At 39.5% G+C, this 23,072-nt stretch overlaps 1 protein-coding gene and 1 pseudogene across 1 annotated transcript in view; one reads left to right on the top strand and one right to left on the bottom strand.

Annotated features, from left to right (window-relative positions):
* The first annotated feature begins 260 nt into the window (after nt 1-260).
* Nucleotides 261-23,072, top strand: part of dsb (debris buster) — an 85,478-nt gene continuing 62,666 nt past the window's right edge. The window contains exons 1-2 of the mRNA XM_065231386.1: nt 261-638; nt 22,182-22,526. Of these exons, the coding sequence (XP_065087458.1) occupies nt 581-638; nt 22,182-22,526 (403 nt within the window). The 5' untranslated portion in view covers nt 261-580. The remainder of the gene's footprint in view (nt 639-22,181; nt 22,527-23,072) is intronic.
* Nucleotides 6,517-14,301, bottom strand: LOC135709176 (probable phosphorylase b kinase regulatory subunit alpha; annotated as a pseudogene).

Genomic DNA, 23,072 nt, shown 5'->3' with positions numbered 1-23,072 from the left:
GAGAAATCACTTATGCCACACAACAACATCGCAGCATTCAATCTATGCTGGCATCTCGTGTCGGTCGCGCATAGCTTCATTCGAAGAATCACTCCGTCTCGCGGATCTAAAGTCAAGTGAATCGAATTCCGCGATCGTGTGCGCACGCGATAGTCCTCTAGGCTGTGGCGGCGGCGGTGGTGGCTCGTGTTCCGATGACAATGCAAAGTGGTCCCTAATCGAGTCTAATCCACCCGTTCCGTACCTAAAAGTGAGATATCAAGGATGGTAATTGTTCTTTGTGCCGCCAGCCGCTCTTTGGTAGGCTCTAATGTGTGAATAGTTGATTGAAGGTAGCGATCGCTGCCAGTGCAAATCGATCGATCAAATCGTCAATGCTCGTCGGTTCTACTAGACATGAGTGCCCTACTACAGCTGAGGCCTCCGCAAAAATTGAGCCATTAACAATCTGTGAAGTGTGTGCGGTGCATTTTGCGATGAAAAGGCATGGAAAGGAAATCGTCCGATCGCAGGTGGGAAAACAGAATGAACATTACCGAGCTCGTTACCATCGTTGCTGTTGGTGGCCGGTGGGTTGTTGATGTTGTTTATTAGTTTTGTTGCGCCTAATCTAACACACTGCGCTCAATCAATCGAAGGTAAATTTAATAAATGTAATGTTATTTGCTTGTACGCTCTCGGCGGAAGGAAGTCGGATGTGCCATGAGAATGGATGTCTTGTGATGTACCTACCAGCTGCTTCGAGTCTAGTTCTAGAAAGGCTCCACTGGCTAACAGGGCCATGGTTGATGAAAGACTAAAGGTACGAAATTCCACCGCTGCCACCACCATGCATTACGCTTTCGAATGACGAATCATGCTGAATGAATGTAATGAGCACCTTTTCAAAAGATTTGCCGGCCACGATGCAAAGCCTCCTAATGTGTAATTAAGAGAAGCGATCGGCCTTGCCGGAGAGCGATTGAACTGAATCCTCCTATTTGAAAAGCTTGAAGATGGATATGGAGGAAAGAAGAGACGTTCATAATGGTTGAACTTGACTCTCGGTTCAGAAAAGTGAACGCAACCGGGAATTGATTAAACGATTCCGGACAATGTCAATGTACGATGTAAATTCATGCTCAGTCTATGCGAGGCATAATATTCACCGAATGATCATACAGACACCCCAGTATTATGGGCCAGCTAGTCACTATTATGGGTCAGTCAGCTCTGCGTGTTAATCAAATGGAAGTGGCCCATAATTGTAGGTGTCCCATAATACTGGGGTGACTGTAGTTTCAGTTTAATAAATAAAGTGATCAATTTGCTTCCGTATGGTATTTCGGCCATATGACATAGGCCATGGCTGGTGCATGTCAAAACTTGAGCAAATTTTAAGTAGTGCCAATGCTGGTTCACTTCCTCCATTACAGTATTTAAAACAAATAGAATTATGCTGTGTTAAGACTAGAGAGTTATAGCATGTTACAAAACTATCTTTAAGACACTTTTCTTGTCGATCATTATTGTAACATGTTACAAGTGCACTAGTATAAACAAAACATGAGTTTCCCAGTTATGGCATATGCACTAGACATGGCACAATCCCATATACGCAACCCAACAAACATTGACAGATGCTTAATCGCTCATTCCGGCAAACATATGCTTCTCCAGCTAAAAAATGACTAGCCGCTAATCGAATCGAGGCATGATTATGCTGTGGGATCGAGGAGAATTCCATGATCATTGTCATAGTCAGAAGTTTAACAATTAATTAAATCTAGATATATAACAATAAGATATTCTGTTTTCAATATCTGAGTCTTATAGTGTATATCATACAGTAAGGTGGTTATCCTTGCATTCGAAAACCATTTCATGGTTATCCCTTCTCAGAAGAAGTGTAAATGGTACTTTAAAATAAAAAGTTTTCACAAACTTAGTGCTTCAAACTCAAACTTAAGTGAACAGTGTTTAGCAGTGATATCCTTTTCAGAAGACGAAAAACTAAGGCAAACAAGGCAAGATTGAGATTAACCATGTCATTGTTGAGTTGAGAGAGGGTTATCAAGTGTCAATGATTTCTTCGCTAGGGGATAAGGAGTCTAAAATTTCTAAAATACTGTCTCCGTGTCTGACAAGCAACGTTTTACTTATTTGAAATTCCAAAAATGTATCAGGGAAAAAGTTTCAGGCAATTTAAATGTAATAAGCTGTTATAAACAGAAGCACCTGAAGTAAATTTTAGAAAATTTCTCTAAACTTTGCCTCAGATCCGGTGTCCCTACTTTCAAAAATAAGAAAGTTTGTTCTTGATTATCATAAAATTGAGGACCACCCTTAATTTGAAAACGGCCAAAAGAAGTAACCTTTGAAGCAAACAAAATTGCAAAAATTACAATCATATAAAACTTAAGACAAAAGCTTTAGGACGTATGTCTTGCTAAATTCTCATCCTGGACAATAATAAAGTGGTGCTATCTCTGAAAATCATCTGAAGTCAACTTTTACACAAACTTAATTTTTCTTCAACACCTGAAGTCATTTCAGAAAATTTGTTCTAAATTAGAACGTTTAAAGATAATAAATGTTTCTTTAACAAAGATACTTGAAATTATCTTAGCTACAATTTTGTTAAAGATCGTGTGGCTCTGTTTTCAAAAATATGAAAGTTAATTTTAGAATTACAAATAACCCTAATTTTAGAAAATGCAAAAAAAAGAAACATTTTAAACAAATAACAAATTACCGAAGACACCATTAATGTCTAAAACTTAAGATAAAAACACTATAACTTTTGACTTGTTAAATGCCGATCCTGGGCCAATTTTCGCTATCTCAGATGGAATTTCGCAGCTGAGAAATTCTCACTGAAAGCGGCCACTTTTTGTTCGAGTTTTGTAAAACCATTTCGTTATTTCAAAGCTCTAGTTATGAGCATAGAAACATCGTTCTAAAGTAGGATATCGATAAACCTCTAGGGGACTAGGAACTCCGACAACTTAAGAAAAAGATCATTTTTTGCCATTCTTTAAAAATATTTGCAATAAATCCTAAAGTTTACACACCATTCAAAATATAAATGACAGGACTTTCATTCGGCATATTTAGAATTTTCAGCGGTCTATTTTTTTAAGGTTTTTAACCGTAGAACCGGTCATTCAACCCCCATCACTTAAATGTTTATTGTACAATTCACTGTGATTCCAAATTCAATTCGATTTAAAGTTGATTCAGTAGATTAGTTGTTCTCAAAAATTTCACTAGTTTCTTCTCATTCTCTTCTTCGTTATTCAAGATCATGCCAATCGTTGATGCTAAGCCGCATTCTCTTCGCTGCACTTCGTAAGCTCTAAAGTCCAGCAGTATATGTGGTACACTAAAGGGTTCTCCACATATAACCCAAGAGTTGTTGTCACGATTGAACAGATGTTGATGTGTTAACCTCGTGTGTCCGATGCGCAAACGACTAATGGCTCTTCTTTCAGAAGCAGTGTGTCTGTCTGTCCATTTTACAGTTGTTGCTTTCAAGGTCCTCAAAAATGTTGTACTGCTCCACCACTGATATTCCCATTTTTGTGCAATTTCAAATCTGCAGCTTCGTATAGCGTCCTCGCTAGGGATGCCACAGAGGAAGAATTCATCATCCCCGTCTGCTTTTGCCAGTGCGTCCGCTCTTTCATTTCCGTGTATTCCCACATGGCCGGGAATCCAGCATAGCGCTATCGATTTTCCTTTTGCAGCCTTTTCTATTTCTTGTATCCAAGTATGTCGAGATTGACCCTTTTCTAACGCCCAATCTATCTTTATTCCTGGGTCATCCCATGCTCTTTCGCTGACCCTACACAACGCTGCAATTTGTGGAAAATCCTTTTCGGTAAGATTCTGGTACGCTGTTTTTGTTCTTTCAATAGAGGAAAAACAGCTCGTGGCTTGTGTGTTGGTACATGGAAAGAGAAGATCGCACCTTTCAAGAACCCGGATAGCTTTAGTTACCATATTAACGATTACGGTATGCTCAAAGGGTAGTTGCCCTGCTTCTGCCATGAAGGAGTCCACCGGACTTGAACGGAATACGCCGGATGATCCTCTGATTCCGGAGTTGTAGAGAGGTTTTAACTGCTTCATGTTAACAACACTGCCACTATTCACCATGCTCATCCCGAATAGTAATTTCGGAAGTAATACTGCATTGGTAATCTGCAACATTGTCTTCCGTGTACCACCATTCATTCTATTGCCAACAATTTTTAGAAAATTTAGAACGGTCTGGACGCTACTTCGTACTGTTGCCGAATGCCTTTTAAAAGTGAGTCGTTTATCCACAATAACTCCCAGAATTCTGGTCTACTCCACTTCTGGAACTGTAGTTTGTTTGATCGAAATTGCCGGGACGTACGGGTGTTTTCGCTTCCTGCAGACATGCATGTAGCTAGACTTTTCAGAGGAGATGGTCATTTTAGTCTGATGCGCCCGTGCTCCCAGGATTGTGGCGGCTTCCTGCAATTTTCGACGCACTTCCTTAGGGTCAGAATCTATGGCTAGTAGCAATATATCGTCAGCGTAGACAAATATATAAATTTCCCTAGGGATTCTCTCCAATACCGTCTCCATTAGGACGAGGAATAGCGTGACAGAGAGTATCGAACCTTGTGGGACTCCTGTTTCTTGAGTTCGACAAGTGGAATGCACATTTCCTATCATCACACGGAAGCTCCTTTCTGTTAGGAAGTTTTTTACAAAACGAATAATTCTTCCATATATGCCCCAACTGTTCAGTTTCAAAATGATTTGGATCCTGTCAGCTTTATCATACGCCTTCTGCAAGTCTATCGTTAGCAACTCACAATGTTTTCCTTTCTCAAATGACTGACGAATTGCCCCTTGATGATTCCGGAAATGTTCCTGAGTACCATAGGTCATTGATTGTCTTCAAGACATGTTGTTTTATACGGAATGGTAGATGTCATAGTATTGGATAACTGATGTTATTGGCTCCTACTGATGTATTACCACCTTTGTCTAGAGCCCATAAGAGTTCGTCTACGCTGAAAATGTTGTTGTAGTCTACTACAAAGTCCGTGAGTACAGTACAGTAGGATATCGATAAACCCCTCTTTATCTAGGGACTCCGACAACTTAAGAAAAAGATAATTTTTTGCCATTCTTGAATGATTAAAATTAATATATCTATTCAAATATTTGCAATAAATCCTAAAGTTTACTATCCATTCAAAATATAAATCACAGGACTTTCATTTGGCATATTTAGAATTTTCAGCTTTCTATATTATTATTGTTAATGTTACTTTAATACCGATAATAATAATTAATGGGTCACTCGTGACTAACAATGTGGCGGCCATATTTAATTGAGCTATTAGATTTATTCGAAGAAATTAGTTTTTCATAGCTCATAAGCTTAAAAAAAAATTAAAAACTAAGCTCACCATTTGAATGCTGAAACTTCTTCACATAAGATACATATCAAATTAAAATGAAGCATTTTGTTTCTCGTAGAAATCCTCAGAGGGAGAGATGGGCGGAGAAAACAAAATACAATTTGACAGCATTTATCTTGCAACTCTTGCCAGTAGGTTGAGTTTCACATGACTTTTCTCCCCAATTCGATGTACGTGCAAAATAATAATTGAATGTATCACAATATTTTTCACATACCAATAATTAACCAACATAGTTCAATAAACCAATATTAGAATATTATGTTTGATTCCAAAAACAAGTTGACCGGGAATCGAACCCACCTACCGCCAGCATGGTCTTGCGTTGTAGCTGCACCTTTACTGACTGAGCTAAGGGAGGCTCTCACAGCACAACACAGACAATATTCTGAATTCTAAGTGTCGCGTATGATCTCCTCTTGATTAATTTTATGCTATAGTTGGAGTAAACAACGAAATTACTCCCAAGCTAGCAGGTGCAGGTGCAGACTTAGAAATCTCAGGGATTCGAAATGTTGCAAGGTGATTGAGAAGTTCTTAAGTTAATATGGATGTATTGAATATTTTCAACGTTTGAGTTCCCGAGAGTTCGAAGAATTGTTAGATTCTCAGAAATTCCTGGATCTCATTAAGTTCTATTCCGGGAGTTCCACCGTTTTTTTAAAAGTAAGAGAATTTCTTAGAATTTCCAAATGCACTAAACGATACTGGAATGAATTCATGGACTTCTTAGAGATGCTGGATTCTTAAAAAAATCTCAAAATACGATAATTTATTAGACTTCTAAAAGATGTTCCCACATGTTCCGAAAAGCAAGCGTGGTAAGTAGTGGTAAGCGTGACTGTTTTCTCACACCCCAATGGGTCTGGGTTCAATCCAAGCCAAGGTCAATGGGATTTTTCTGAGGCATAAAAATCTCTGATCACGTCTTCCTTCGGAAGGGAGGTAAAGCCAGGTGTGGAAGCTGCCTTCCTGCACATTCGATTGCCGTCAATGGATAACAATCGATGTCCGTCGGTGATTGACACTAGATTGCGGAATAGAGACCTACGTTAGCACATTCACTAACAGAACCTCTCGGTAGGATAGAGATAGTATGAGACACCTAGAACGTGAGAAGAGCATTTCCGCTCCTTATGAGGTCGTACAATCCGTGTCGCCCTGTTTGGGTAATCCCTCTAGCACCGAAGCGACCGCCCTCGCAATGTACGCCATCGTTCCAAAGCTGCTGCTGGAGGCGCTGTCGTACAAATGCTGGCAAATGTACGCCGCTCCTCCGCAGAGCAACAGTCCGGCGGTGGTCGTTTCCGGGATGTCCTTGTTCTTCGCACAACAAAGCATTGCATCGCCACGGGTTTTCCGTTGATCCTCCAGGAATAGTTGGTTTGCCTTATGAACCAGGTGTTCCACGTAGATTATGTCCCCTAGCAATGCAATGATGCTCAGTTACCAAGGTCAGGTCCATGAAGGCTTCTGACTGACGACTGGTGGACTGAAAAAAACTCGGCCTGCGGGGTAGTGTTGAGGGCGGTTCGGTGTAATCTCCTGTGTGAGACTCTACGACAAAATTCAATCCTCAATGGCCAATCCCTGGCAACGTTCCAGTACCATACAAACCCACATATAGAAATTCCGCGGCACTCTGTTTAGTGCTCCATCCAACAGACGTCGTCTCAACCACTAACCTTGACGATCGTCAATCATTGAACTCTCCGCTTCTTCCGGTTCCTTACCCAGTCCAATCTGACTCTTCTTGCTGACACGACTCGATTTGCAACTCACGATCGAGATATTGCCCCGAGCTACGCTGTTGATTGCGAATTCCTTACCGCTGAGAATGTGATGCAAAAGGTTCTTCATCTCAAACGGAGACAAGTTCAGCAGATGTGCGGAAGCTTGCTCTCCATCGCAGTTCAAGGTACGTGACAGTTCCTTGGCCATAACTTGAGTAATTAGACCGACGCACAGTTGAAGTATCTCGTGGAAAAGCTGGGGCTCCGTTCGGATGAACATGGCCAAATAGACGAGCAATTCCTGAGTCAACATTGCCGAACTCTCGTCGTCTCCATACGCTTCGTGAATCAAGGTGCGAAGTTCCGTTTCCGGCAAAGGTGCAGTGATGGTGTACACGACACTGTTCGGCGGCATTCCGACTGTGACCTGCTTATGTCAGACAAGCAAATCGGTGACGGCCTTGGCCAGATCTTCGACCCTCTTGCCGAGCATTCCGCCCGTGTGACGCACCAGACCCCACATCTTCTGCTGGCAGGCCTTCTCGTACAGTTCCTTCAGCAGTCCGCGAACCGTGACGACACGGCTCTCCTCGCTGTTGAAATCAAGTCCTTGAGTGTCGACCAGATGCTGCAGGATGTCACCTTGTTCCTCAAGGCTCTCCGTCTCACGCAGCATGGCAATCAGCTCTTCGACTTCGGTATTCTCGAAGTTCGTCTCCGCGCAAAAAAAGTCTGAGAAGTGGCTGCACTTGAATCTTGGGAGTAACATTCGTGGCCGAGGTTTGGATGTGCAACTTCTTGGTTTTCGTCCATGGACACTCGCTGCTCGCTAAAGCGGCTTAGCTGATTCGGCGACGCATCTCGCACCGTTCCGGAGTGGTTAGGCTCCAGCCACTGAGGCGTCACCGAATGGGACAAACGGCGCTCGGCTACGTTACCCTCCATACCCCAGGTTTCCGAGTCGACATTGATCGAACGTGTCTTTTTGATGGCACCTGGACTTACGGATAATCAATCTAAAGCTTCACTTCCCGTGCTAGGCAAGAAGAAGCACAGTGCTCCGCTAATAAATAACATAATCGAGTATATCACAACTGGTACAACACAGTTTAGATCTATGAGGTAACCGAAAAGTAAATTTCCTATCAATGCTCCTCCACGTCCAAACGTTAAAGATAAAGCAGCGGCCATAACTCTTAAATTAGTTGGAAATAGATCCACCATAACACAGTACACCGTACTAATCGCCATGGACACATGAAAGTAGTAGATTCTGCTTGGAGTCCATCACAAAATATAATCCCACAGCAACTGCTCCTGCCAGTTGTAAGCTGGATAAAATTACTTTAAAAGAATCCGGCATTCGCACTCGCCCTCGAACAGTAAGTATGTTTCCTGCCCACAACTGTCATAGTTCACGGTGAGGTAGGAACGAACAACACGTTGTCTATCATTGATAAGATCATAGAAAAGTTGATTGTCGTCAGAACTGTTAGCTATTTATCACAGTATAAAATATTATACGAACATCAGTACGGATTTAGAGAAGGATCCAGTACTCTTACAGCAAAATGTGATCTCGTCAAGATATATGATGCATTAGACAATAACCAATTTGCGGGTACGTTGTTTATAGATTTAAAAAAAAGCTTTCGATACCATTGACCACGACTTTCTCGTGGCTAAACTGAAGGTTTACGGAATACGAGGAGCCGTTAAAATGCTATTCAAAAGTTATCTTACCAACAAGAAGCAGTATGTGTCAATCGGTCAATATAAAAACCCATTGCAAACCATCTATACCGAAGTTCCACAAGGTAGCAATTTGGGGCCGGTCTTGTTTCTGCTGTTCATAAACGATTTGTCTAAACTTCGACTTTTCGCTGATGATACGTGTATTTTCTACAAAGGATCGAATTGCGAATCAATTTTACAAAACATCAAACATGATGTGAATTTGCTAATGCAGTACTTCAAGGCTAATGTACTTTCGTTGAAGGAAAAAAACAAGCTCTTTATGCAGAATTTTGAGGAAGATTTCAAGTTTTGTGCCCCTTGTATGCTTGAAAAACATATACTTTTCGCTGATTCATTCGAGACTCCAATACCTAATAGCAAATTGGGGAAGTGCAAGTAAATCTAGTTTACGAGAACTCCAGGTTATTCAAAATCGGTGTGTGAAGATTATACTGCGGAAGCCATTTTTGTATCCAACAAGACTATTGTATAGTGACAGCCGGAGCAGCTCTATTTTACCAGTAAAATCACTGTACGAATTCCAAATCTTGATACAAATGCATAAGATTGCTACAAATCAAACTATACATAACAACTACGCTATAAGGCACACCAGAGCATCGCGTCAGATGGGAAACTTTGCCCTGGTACGTCCACGGACAGAGTTTGGACGTAAGAGAATTACGTACCTAGGTAGCAGTTGTACAATGATTTACCATCAAACCTTGAAAAATCTACATCGAATTGATGTGTTCAAAAAGGATTTGAGAGCACACTTCAAGCGGAAAATCACACAATATATTTTTTGGAAATGTTCCTTTTATTTTTGGCATTTATTTCTGGTCGCAACTGTATGATATGGAGTTGATTCTTCTGTGGAGCAAGATTTAAAGTTTTCATAATCATCGATCGACGACACCCGTTCATAATAACCATCATCAAATCAACATTTTGGCTGAACCCTGGTACTTAGAACCACCAACCATATAAATTAAAGTTTAAACTTAGTATCCACTTGTATGTGTTAGAATAAGTCTATTGTTTGAAAGTAGGCATCCCCTTTAAAGAGCCTTTTCTCACTGGGAGATGTATCATAAGCTAACCGATTAATGAGAACCACAGAGCCTAACCTCATCGGCATACAGAGAGCCCGGGGTAGGTGAAAGTTTCCAGCTTTCTTAGTTGGAAGTTCAACAAATCTATATAAAAAAAATACTCTGCCAGATGGCTACCTGTGGCTATGGCTATGGTTTTCCACTAACTGTTGTTATTTGCCCGTCGGTACCAAATCCTGATCACGGCACCATATGATCGCGCACGGGCGTGATCCCTACGTTGTGTTGATTGTATAATTACGAAGACGGATAGAATTAAAACGCACCGTTTGCTTCGCCGGCATACAAGACACTGTTTTATTGTATTGTATATCATTTTCTAGAATCGTACAGTGGGTAGGGTAATGGCACAAATAATCTACGATGCACAAACAATGTATTATCCATAAAAATATCGCAAAAGATCCATAAAACAATCAGCAATGGACCTTACACTAACGGGGCTGAAAGTAATCCATACAAAATTATTAAACATATAGGGTAGGTGTTCCAGTTATGACCATACTTTTCTATGTGTTCAAATTATGGCCTATTGAATTCCCCTAGGCCATAATTGGGACACACCATAATAGGGACGTCTAGCCATAACTGGTACACCTGCCCTAGGTATGATCCATCGGAACGTTTTTCAATATTCTAAAGGTGCCCCATAGAGCTCTTCAAATTTTCATCGGGCACGCCAATTACCGAGAGTATTGGTATTCCGGGAGCCTATTAAAACTCAAATAGCTCTCGAAACAGCTTGGTATGAGTTTTTGGAGGACTTCCAGGCATCTTCAAACACATCCTAAGCTCCTACAAATCCAAAAACGAATTACCAGAAACGGCCAGTACTTCAGAAAGATCTCTCAAAGTGACAGAAACTTATGTAGCTTCCATAAATTCTCTGTTTTCAGTTGGTAACAACCCTCGCAAAAGACGCAAAGACGGTGTAAGCGACAGCTGTAAGATGAAATGTAAACGCAAATTCCATATGTGTTGTTGTTGTTTATTATGGGCTATAAATGTATGGAGAGGGAACTGCACAGTACAAAGTGTGTGTGAATTTTTTTTTTTTTTGTTAACTTCATGCCAATGTCAAAACATGTAACTTAACAAAGAAAACGTGTAATTTTACATCACTTAACATGGAAGTTTACATGATGCACATGACCATCATATATGTTTACATGACCATCATGTACCATCTTTCATATAAACTTCCATGACAGGCTTGTAAATTTACATGCTGTTGGTATGTACATGCTTCAATGTACATACCAACAGCTGTAAAAATACATTACAATCTAATTACATGCTCCATTTTTATCGTTTGTAACAGATTACGTTGCATGTTATTTTCATTAATTTTTAGTGAATGTCATACTTGTCAAATCCCATAGTGAAAAAAATTGGCTGCCACTCCCGTCGTTAAATGCAATTAGAGCTGGGGGGGACGTGCTGTCAAATCAGCCTACTGATCATCTTGTATGAAACTGGTTCCAAACGTAAACAAACGCTGTAGGTTTCTTATGGCTTGTTTACGTTTGGAACCACATGGATAGAAATCTCCTTATACCTTTTGGCAAATTTCTATTGCTGATTATTCATAAAATGTATAAGTCAACTAATAAGCAGACGCCTTGCAAAAAGTTAATGAAGCTCATGTGTCAAATGAAATGTATAAGCGGTCACACATACCTTTTATGCATTCTTATAGGACCTATGTGGTTTGTCTTATGGAATGTATAAGGCTGATCTTTTGGCAAAAATGTATAAGTGAAACACATGAATAAAATAATTGATTTTCGTTTCGTGCAGTTATGCGAGGTAGGCGACGATTGTTCGTATTTGACAGCCACCTCCCCCCCTTGAATTAGAGCGGCAATAGAAAGAAACACGATAAAATAAAACTCTCCTATGGAATATACATCAAAAGAGAGCTAAAATATTATAGGCAAGACACCTAGTTGATTGATATATTAATGTGAAAAAATTGAACTCTTTTTGTGGAGACCTGAATCCGTAGAATTTTCACACATTCGACCTACGGATACGTGTAGAAATTAATATTCAAATGCTTATTATAAATGGGGGGATCAAATGTCCCCCAATTTTTAAAATTGCGTTTTCTGGCTAATTTTAGGAAACAGTACATTTATGAATGTATGTATCATTTCAGAGGCTCGAGAAAATTAAAAAATCATATGAAAAGTACTCTCTCCTTTAAAACAATGCATGTCATCAAACGGGGACCAAGTTTTTTTCTTTATTAAAGTAATTTTAAGAGGATCAAGTGTGTCCACCTTCCCGTACAGATAACTTACGAATCAATATGGCGAAAGAATGTCATAAGGGGAATAAAAAGTTCCCTTTCCTGTAATATGTTAACAAGTTTAGAAAACTAATGATCGATCAAAATAAGCAAAAATTCTGCAATCTAAGATATACTTCGGATAAACTGATTTTCTATAAGCTACACACCAAAAAATTCTGAATTTTATTGGCGATGTAAACATCCATGCATACAAACGTTCATGCATGTAAACTTCTTTTTCACGTAAACAAGCAGCTTGCAAGAAATGTTGGACAGTTGCATACAATATATGGAATATTGCATGACATGTCTCATAAATTTACACGATCTATAATCTAAACTTGTATGATATATGACGCTCCATTTATGTGCATCATAGTAACGGAAATGTACACTACTTTTTTTAGCTGTGTATATAACATCAAATTTGCTTACAAGCATACTTTTCTATTGCCTAATTGTTAACTTTCTAATTTTATAACTTGCTATTTATCAATGTCACTATTCTTCCACACTAACTGCTGACTTTTATTCACCAATCTTATCTGTCTCATGCTCAACATCAAAAGCCCATAATTTATCGACGAAAATCTTCATCCTCAACCACCGCTCATCAACCGCAAGGCTCGGCACATAGTTGACACCCGTGTGATAAGTACCGCTGCCATAACACGCCCTCTGTCGAACACGCACCGCTATCCACGCTGTATGGCTTAATTCCTTTTTGCTTTCCTTTGCCACAGCATCATCGTCCGGAGGAAAACGAGAAAAAAAGCCGTTCCCCTGTCTTGTCTTGTCTTTTGACTGAGACCGTTGTTCGTCGGCTTGTTGGTCTCGTCGGTCGTTCGGCGACGATGCATATCCCAAGTCAAGATAAATTGACAAAGGTCAGGCCGAGTCAGAAATTGATACGATAAGAGTCGCTCGTCAAAAAAAAACATGCAGCATAGGTACCATATATGTGTGTGTGTGCGTGTGTGTGTGCGAAACGGAACGGAACTGCATCGGCATGGAAAATGGTAGGGGGAGGGGGAGAAGGTTGGTATGAGACCGGTTTTTCTTACATCACTTCGATTGGGCAGCGGTGGCTTGTATATTTAAATAGTCAGCGTGAACTTCAACTCTTTCGCGCTCTCGGCAGGGAATGCGTTAATAACTGTCGGCGAAAATATTTTATTGAAACTTTTGCTGCGCTTGTTGTGGTAGGTCTTCTGACCGGTGGCTTAATGAGTAGGGAGAGTAGGACTCGAAAATTGAACTTGACTCGGGGCTGAAGCGATGGCATGCGACCACTCGGTTGAGCATTCGCACCCCTTTTTGGGAATAATTGGGTTAAGGTGAAAGTTTACTTGTTCTTTTTAATTGTAGATGTAGTTGTGCATATGCAAGGATTAAGCTTCAATTATCGAAAGGGAAAATTCTTGGCATTGAACTTCCAGAGCAAATTGGAGCCGAACATTGTAGGTGATCCAATTCTCGTCTTACAACATTTCGTCGTGTTAACAAACGTTTTCAATTAATACTCGACTCCGCACACGACGTATTTGGAGCACAACCGCTTATTCGTCATATTTCGTAAATGAAAAAAAAGCTAAACAAACATAAAGCTCAGGCACCAGCCAGGCAAGTACCTTCTTCATACCGCTGTGGAAGCATAAATAGTTTCAGCAAATAATAAATACCTTTCTGCACACCCAAGATCGTCATACTTGACTCGGTCTGTGCACAGTCAGACCCAATTGAGGGCTCGTGCGCGTGGCACTTACACACGGGAAAAACAGAAAACCTAATAACGAAATTACGCAACCCCTAAGGTACTGGACTGGGCTCGGTACCTTGGTAAAGCCTACAAATGATCGGACGCGGTTCGACCGTTTTCAAGTATCAAGTTTACACTAATTACACACTCACACAAGCAGCGTCGCTTTTCATTCAGTACCTTCGCCGTCGTCGTCGTCGTCATCGTAGGTCATGTTGTTGGTTGGCATAATTCGATTACCAATCTACACACAACGACCAGTCAGTGTGATGTTTTCGATGAGCTGTTGGTGTGTTTGAATTGGAAATTAACAGCTCGTTCATCAACCGGTACCGGTGGCAATAATCAATGTTTTCAAGGGGACCTTGCCGGCCTGAGCTAGAATGAATCGACGAATTTCCACAACAATTGCAACAAAGAAAACAAGTTCTAAAGTTCTCAGAAAGCACACAGCCACTGCTGTTGGGTTTGTTGTGGGTCAAACATTCCGACTAATGTAATTAAATTTCTTCGGCTGCTGAAACACCTTCGTGGCAGCGTGGCCAACCAAACAACTTCCAGTAAGGAACGATTAAGAATTGCAGCAGCTCAGTAATTCAATCGACCTAATGGTACGCGCGAGGTGTTTGTTCGCTTTTCATTGCCTTCTATATCCACGCTATGCCACGAGGAAGGATTGCAACATCCATCAATGTAAATAGTGCGAGTGCTTAGGCCGCTTACGGTGCGCGCGTCAATGAGGTGGTTTGATGAGGTTTATGAAAATATTGGTGACGGTAAAATCGCGTGATGTCAGCACCCCAAGAAGTATGTGGCACAGTTCTGAGCCACCGAGAGTGGAATCAAGGTGGGATTGTGTACCTCAAATGGAATGGATTGGAAAAACAAACCATTTATAGACGAAGGAATGTCGAGTGCCAGATGGACTCTGAATTGCATGGATTTTTCAGAGAAATGCTAACATGCTTAGATGGAGTTTTTTAAACGTTTACGTTGACCCGGTTGACTAGCATTTGCGGATTTATTGACAAACTGTTGAATTACTTATTTAATAGCTCACTTGCATACCTACCTGCTTACTTAATTGAATAATTATTTATGTATTTACTTAACCAGTTTACTTCTAATAGACATACTTAACTACTGACTTATTTACTTACATATTTACTCACTCATTTACATACATACTTACGAACTCAGTCACTAACTTACTTACTAATTTACTTACTAAAATACTAACTTACTTACTTAAATACTTACTTACTTAGTTATTTATTTATATACTTACTAACTTAAAAACTTACTTACTTGCTTACTTATTTATTTATTTACTTACATACTTATTTACTGACTGACTGACTTACTTACTTACTTACTTACTTACTTACTTACTTACTTACTTACTTACTTACTTACTTACTTACTTACTTACTTACTTACTTACTTACTTACTTGCTTACTTACTTACTTACTTACTTACTTACTTACTTACTTACTTACTTACTTACTTACTTACTTACTTACTTACTTACTTACTTACTTACTTACTTACTTACTTACTTACTTACTTACTTACTTACTTACTTACTTACTTACTTACTTACTTACTTACTTACTTACTTACTTACTTACTTACTTACTTACTTACTTACTTACTTACTTACTTACTTACTTACTTACTTACTTACTTACTTACTTACTTACTTACTTACTTACTTACTTACTTACTTACTTACTTACTTACTTACTTACTTACTTACTTACTTACTTACTTACTTACTTACTTTTTTTAACTTATTATATTTAACTTATTATAAGAAATTACTTACGACGCTTATTGACTTACATACATACATTCTTACATATTACGAAACAGACCGGGCAAAATGATAAGCAGCAATGCCCCTCACGTTGGACTTCATGAATTTCAATTTCGTCTACAGACAAGTCACGGATGAACTTCAATTTATTAAAGTGACTATGATAAAACCCCGTGTCGCGGGTAGATCACCTCTTCATGGTGCGTTACGGTTTCAGATCTACTATCGAACCCTAGTTCTGATTTCTTCAAACTAGGGGAACAGGATTTTTTAGTTATCAAAGCAACACATCTTATTCTTAGGAACAAAACTTAGCAGCCTCTCGAGCCAACGTTAAGTCCTATTGAATCAGTTAATCCATGTTAAAATAGACAGATAAATGCTTTTTCCCCCGATCAAACTTCCAAAACGGTTTCACCATAGGGTGTGAAAACCCGGAGTGTGGCTCAATGGAGCAAAATTTATTAAGTTTGATCGTTGTCGTGACCGGACCGAGGATTCCAGCCTCGGCCACGGCTACATGAATAAATGGTGCAGCACCCACGGCTGCGGCTGTTTCCAATTCTGCTGCTATTGTTGCTGCTGTTCCTTCTGCATGTCTGTCTCCTCCAAAATTCGTTACAAGAATGCCGTCAACGACTTGTTTGTTTTAGTTCATGCCGTCAACGAGCTTAGGAACCTTGCTAACCTATCAAAATTATTCTCGAACCAATGAGCTTCCGTTTACATACGGTCTATCACGCTTCACGCTAACTCGATTCTACTCATTTTTTTTCCATCGGGAGTATAATAACATTAATCCACCAGTTCTAAGATTGGTTAACTGAAAATTTAATTCGACTTGACGTTAGCTTATCATATTAAAATGTAATGAACGATGCTCCAAATAGCAATCCATCTCTGTCGGTGATATTGCTTGATTTTGTCACCAAGGAAAAACCATCGTATGATATAAATAGCAGGGTCATTCTATTAGAATTGGTTCCTTGTAATAACTGTATCAACTGTATCCAAATACTTCATAATTTCTCAATAAAGAAAGAGTAGTACGACATGCACTTAACTAAAGATAAGGAATACACTGCAATAGATAAAATGACTGGTTACGGTGGATATTTTGTCCTGAAAAGAGTGGTTAGTTGTCAATGTTGTTACTAGGGACTAAGTAAACCTCTTTATCCTGTATCCTCAGTTTTGTTTTAGGATCGTTTTTAGATCTCAATTCACTCGGGAAATAAGGCGACGCTATCAACACAGTAAGGTAAAGAAGCCTGGAATTGAACGCACGATCTTCTACACACTTACAAAAACGGTCACCATTAGGCCACCTAGTTTCTTACATCACAGCTAACCACTACACCCAACGATCGTTAAGGGTGATTCAAAATGACATCCGCTCTTGAGCGGGGAAGGCTTCTTGAATGTACGACAATATGTGTAATAGATACCGGAAAATGCGTCACACAAATAGAAGGGGGAGGTGGTAGGCGAATTGAGGTAGTAGAATTAGATGGAAATTCCAAAATTCATTATATTAGACGTTAAAATCTATTTAAATTGGATAACACCCCCAGATGCAGTAAACTAAGATATCGTGCTGTTCGATATAATAGCAGCGGTTGCCAATTATCATACAAAATGGTCGAAATTGACAATTAACATGAAACCTTCGCAACAGAATTATAAATCTGTTCAATTTTGCGATAACAATTTTTAAAGCATTTGCTGGAAAGTCGAAAGCATTTGCTTTTTTTTTTTACCTTGATTTGTTTTCCGTCGATCTTGTTTTCCGTGCTGAGCACCAATGCTACCGACGCCAGGAAGGCAGCTCCCACACCTGGACCCTACCTATCGACCCATCAACTCATGAACCGGGGACCAACGGCTTTACTTCCCTTCCGAAGGAAGGCGTGATCAGAGATGTTATGCCTCAGAAAATCCCGGCGGCACCGACTGGGATTGAACCCAGGCCTGCTGGGGTGAGAGGTAATCACGCTTACGACTACACCACCAGCGCCGTTAAAAGTATTTGCTAGTTGATCGAAATTATAACAGTTTTGATAATGTGAATTTCAGCTCAATTTTAAATATTCAAATTTTACATTTAACTCAATTTCCGACAGGTGCTTCAACAAACTTGATATTTGATAATTACAAAATTGAACTTATTTGCATCAAGCGACCAAAGCTGCAATATGTCATAGTTGAACATTTTGTATTAAAATCGGCATGCGCTTCTATTAACTCGAACAGCACGTCACATTTCACCGAGAATGCTAGTTAGTTCCGAGCAAATTCTATCAATATTAATTTTCCACGTTTAATAAAATACAAAAAAGCATGGGATTTAACCGACGTTCATCTGCAATAAATGATCGTGTTAGAGAAACGGTATAAAACAGGGTAATAATACGGTCTCTGGTTAGTATGCAACAACGGTCTCAAAGTCTCCACATAAACATTTTGTAATTTGAAAAAAATACAAACTCCAAGACTGGGAAATAAAATTTTATACAAAAATTCAGATTAAAGACTAATAAAAAAAATATTTTAAGTTTCTGACTGGCAAACAATCTCAATCATATTTAATAGGATTTAAGATTTTCAAATTTTCAGGAATCTATAACTTAAAAATATGTATGATTCAAAATCCCACAGTTATGGTGACTTCATTAAACTTGAAATCTCAATACCATAGAAAAGTTTAGAAATTATTCTTCCATATTTGAAACATAACCAGAAGTTTTGGGAGTAGAAGCAATTATTAACTGGTATTTTTTACACTACTACTATCTTTGTTTACTTACATGCATTCTAACTTATGTACTGACTTACTTACTTACTTACTTAATTACTGACTGACTGACTGACTGACTGACTGACTGACTGACTGACTGACTGACTGACTGACTGACTGACTGACTGACTGACTGACTGACTGACTGACTGACTGACTGACTGACTGACTGACTGACTGACTGACTGACTGACTGACTGACTGACTGACTGACTGACTGACTGACTGACTGACTGACTGACTTACTTACTTACTTACTTACTTACTTACTTACTTATTACTTACTTACTTACTTACTTACTTACTTACTTACTTACTTACTTACTTACTTACTTACTTACTTACTTACTTACTTACTTACTTACTTACTTACTTACTTACTTATCTATTAAGTTACTTACTGACTTACTTACTTACTTACTTACTTACTTACTTACTTACTTACTTACTTACTTACTTATCTATTAAGTTATTCACTGACTTACTAACTTATACACTTGCATACAGACACAATAATATAACAATTTTTATTCGTCTCCGAAAAAGTTCAGTAAGTTGTAAAATTTCAGGATATGCATCCTAATTCTCAAATGTTGGCTGCTAGTTGATTTATGGTTGATGGGTATATTTTTGGGCTGGATCAGCTGACTCTACATGAAGTTTAAGCAATTCTAGGAAAACGCTTCTTATTTTACTGCCTTTCTTCAAACTGTTATTTCCTGAAGTACAATGAACCAAACCTTGTACAATTGTAATCAAAATATTGATCATTGATAAACTAGAAATTGTTCCCGACAAAAACAAGCTATACAGTGTTCACTCGGCTGTCGACAGAAGCAGACCACTCTCAATGTGTGTCACGCGATCGTCTGTTTACTCGGCAGCAACCATTGTATGGTCCTCCTCATTGTTCTTCATCAGCAGTTCTTTCAGTCGATGCGTCATCGACTTTGGAAAGCAACCGTTTCGTGATGAATGTGTGAGTGCTGACCACGTTTTGCGTCCATTGCTGCAATGGAAGCGCTCTGCCTCCCGTTGGCAATACTGCCATACAATGAAACCACTGGAAGCGGCTCCCGTTCTGGTGGAAGATGCTTTTTGGATAGCGGAAGATAAAGTATGTATTGTGTTGTATCTTTTGACTCAACACAGATAAAAATTCTGAATTTTAATAGTGATTTAAACATTCATTCACGTAAACTTGTATTTCATTTCACGCAATCGAGCAACTTGCTTTTGTATACAATATTTGCTACATTGCATAAAATGTATCAAAACTTTACATGATATATAATGTAAACTTGTATGATATGTGACGCTCCATTTATGTGCATCATACTGAACAGAAATTTACACTACTTTTTTGAACTGTGTAGTTTTCAGATGTTTTGTATAGTGAACAAGAAATCTCGGCTCTTTAAAGTTAATTCTATTGAGCCTTACCAAATTAATTAATGAACTAAAAAGACGAACTATAGCAGTTTGATTTCAATCAACATATAGAGTGAATCTATGGCAAAAGGTCGAAGGACAAAAGGACGAAAGGACGAAAGGATAAAAGGTCCAATGGACAAAAGGTCGAATGAACAAAAGGCCGAATGGACAAAATGTCAAAGTGGACTAAGAGGGATAAAAGGTCACTGGGACAAAAGGTCAAATTGAAATTAGAGGGACAAAATATTGGTAGGAAAATTTTCGGTCAGAGTTTAAAACAACTACTCCCAAAGAACTGCTCTTGATTTAAAGAAGGAATATATTTTAGAGAAAGGCATTTATTTGTCTCTTAAATGGCTGTGACACACACAGTAACTATTCGAGATTTAGCTTCTAGTCGTGAGAAATCGGCGATTGACGTGTTTGTTTATAAATGCAATTACGCCCAAATCTAAAATCACAACGGATTTATACTCTTGATGCGAGGTGATAGTCAAATCAATTTGAAATAAGGATTTATAGAAATGTGAGAGGCAGTTCTGTGCAAACACTAAATGATTTCAAGAACAATGATCATAGAACTGCGGCCAACAGCACATTGAATAAATTCCAGATAATTTCAACGCCAGGTGCAGAACACTTCAAAGGTTGTTAATTCTTGAGTTTCTGATGTATATTATATGCAGGCATGGAAAATCATTTACATTCATTCCGTGAAACCATTTACATTAATTTGCCTCTATCTTTTTTCATCAACAGAATTCCGAAAAACTGTGTATGAAGGTTTTGTAGGTTTTGACATTAGCTACAGCTTTTGTTAACTACTCAAATCTGTATCTCCTATGCATTATGTGCAAGAGTGAACAGAACCCAGCATTGTTTTTCAACCAATGTAGTTTACATTCACTGGAAACCAATAACAAGTGCTGCCCACTCTAGTTCTTCATGCATAAGAGATACAGATTTGAGTTATTCACAGTAGCTTCAAACATTATTTTACGGAATTAAATTGATGATAAAAGTTGGAGGTAAATGAAGGTAAATGACTGCAAGAATCGAATGTGCATGCTTTTCCATGTCATAATGTACATATTATTTTTGATGGGAAATAAAACAATTCTATTGAAAATTATCGCACAATTGAATGGAAATTATTTTTTTGCGATCAACCAAGTTCAGTTATTACCATAATTCGTGATAATTTTCAAAATGAATTTCAGTGTTAATCAAACTAAATTCCTCAAACGTATCTCCAAGAATAAGCCCAAGAAATCTTGTGCAGAAGAATTTCGCCTAAAAAAAAGGATTTGGATATCACTCGTCACTGACAGCAAAAGGCTACGACTTATTCCACGCATTAATTAATTTGCTCCGCTCTTGACAGCACCGACCAGTTGGGGCGACACTTCAACTTTCGCACGCCGGCCACCACACCGTATCGTTATTTCCCATGGGTCATTGCAAGTGTGCTTTACAAACATATCGTTTATTATCCAGTTATGGACATACGGCACATAAGTCGCGACTTTTGCACACCTTCTTCATCTTTGGCATCGCTGCGCATGTTCGCAACCACCGCCTGAAGTCAAGCATATGTGTACGTACACTTTTCACTGGCAGGACAATTCTCCTTTGCACCCATTCCAAGGTCACCTTCCTCCGTCAAGTTTGGTAAGCTATCCGCTGGACCAAGTTTAGTCGATGTTTGTACCGGTTTAGGTGTGCATCCGAACTCTTGAGTTGGGACGTGTGTCGAGAGAAAGATGAAAGATGCTGCGTCCGACTTCAGTAGGTAGTACTAGGTGACGAAAGCGAAGGCGATGATGATTATACAACTCTAACTGATTTCACGCCTATTGTCACGGTCACAGCCTAACCGCATAGCTCAAGTCAACGACATGTGTTTTTGTTGACTCATACCCTTTCGGGGGACATGTTGGCGAATTGTCAATGTCACGATCACGAATTTTATATCATTTCATCTTCTGAACTATAGCGTCTTGTTGAATCAGGAGTAATTTATTCATTTCTGTTTATTTTCAGATTTTTGCCTCGAGGAAAGTCCCTCCCACTACCTGGAGCCAGAAGTAGCCGCATCCAAATCCGGCTCCGGCTTTCAAGGCCGACTACAACGACGACGACGACGACGACCGACCAGACGCTCCACCGGTGAGGCCAACGACATTGGCGCATCAGTCAATAGACAAAGACGACCATCTACGACCACCGACGCTCACAGGACAGCATACCACGGGATGGGATTGCACAAAAACTATTTCAAAGTAGGACAAAATGCCAGTAATCAGCTGTTCGGCCTGCCACCACGTAGCCCAAATGGCCCTACGCCGCTATCGATGCTTATATCGCAGGGAGCGAAGTTCAACAACAGTAAGTACCTTTCCTCTCCAAGAAATACACACAAAAGCTTTTATCGTAATCAGGACGAAAGATAAAAAAAAAGTCAAGGATCGCCACCGCAAAAACAAACCATGCAAAAAATTAACGAACTAATTTTAAAAACCCACACTCTGTCACTCTGAAAATGTCACCTACTCCAATCAGTCCGGTGGAAAAATTCTGCTCCGACGACAACGACGATGACAGACAACCCGTGCGGCCACTTGAGGTGTAAATCATTTTCTGATTTACGACCAACGGCCCAGCCCCTTGCCATCCGACGATCTCCGGAAGAGAGTATACCGTTCAATTTCTTAATCATAGAACAGGACACTCCTCTACTCTCCTAGCATCCCCATGCCGAGCCAACCCAAAGTGGTTTACCACAAAACTACTAGACTACTGCAAGTACTTACTTCACATCCAGTGCTTAGTGCTTATCATGCACAACAGCAGCAGTAGCAGCAGCAGCGGTCCAGTTTGAGGCGTGTGAGAAAAGATGCAGTGCAGCAATGCAGCGATGAGCGGCATTTCTCA

Source organism: Ochlerotatus camptorhynchus, unplaced genomic scaffold, assembly GCF_037179485.1.
Source record: "Ochlerotatus camptorhynchus isolate MF236.1 unplaced genomic scaffold, CSIRO-AGI_Acam_v1.1 ptg000353l, whole genome shotgun sequence".
Classification (NCBI taxonomy): Eukaryota; Metazoa; Arthropoda; class Insecta; order Diptera; family Culicidae; genus Ochlerotatus; species Ochlerotatus camptorhynchus.
Note: the sequence above shows the minus strand (reverse complement) of the source record. Positions and strands in the feature narration are given on the sequence as shown.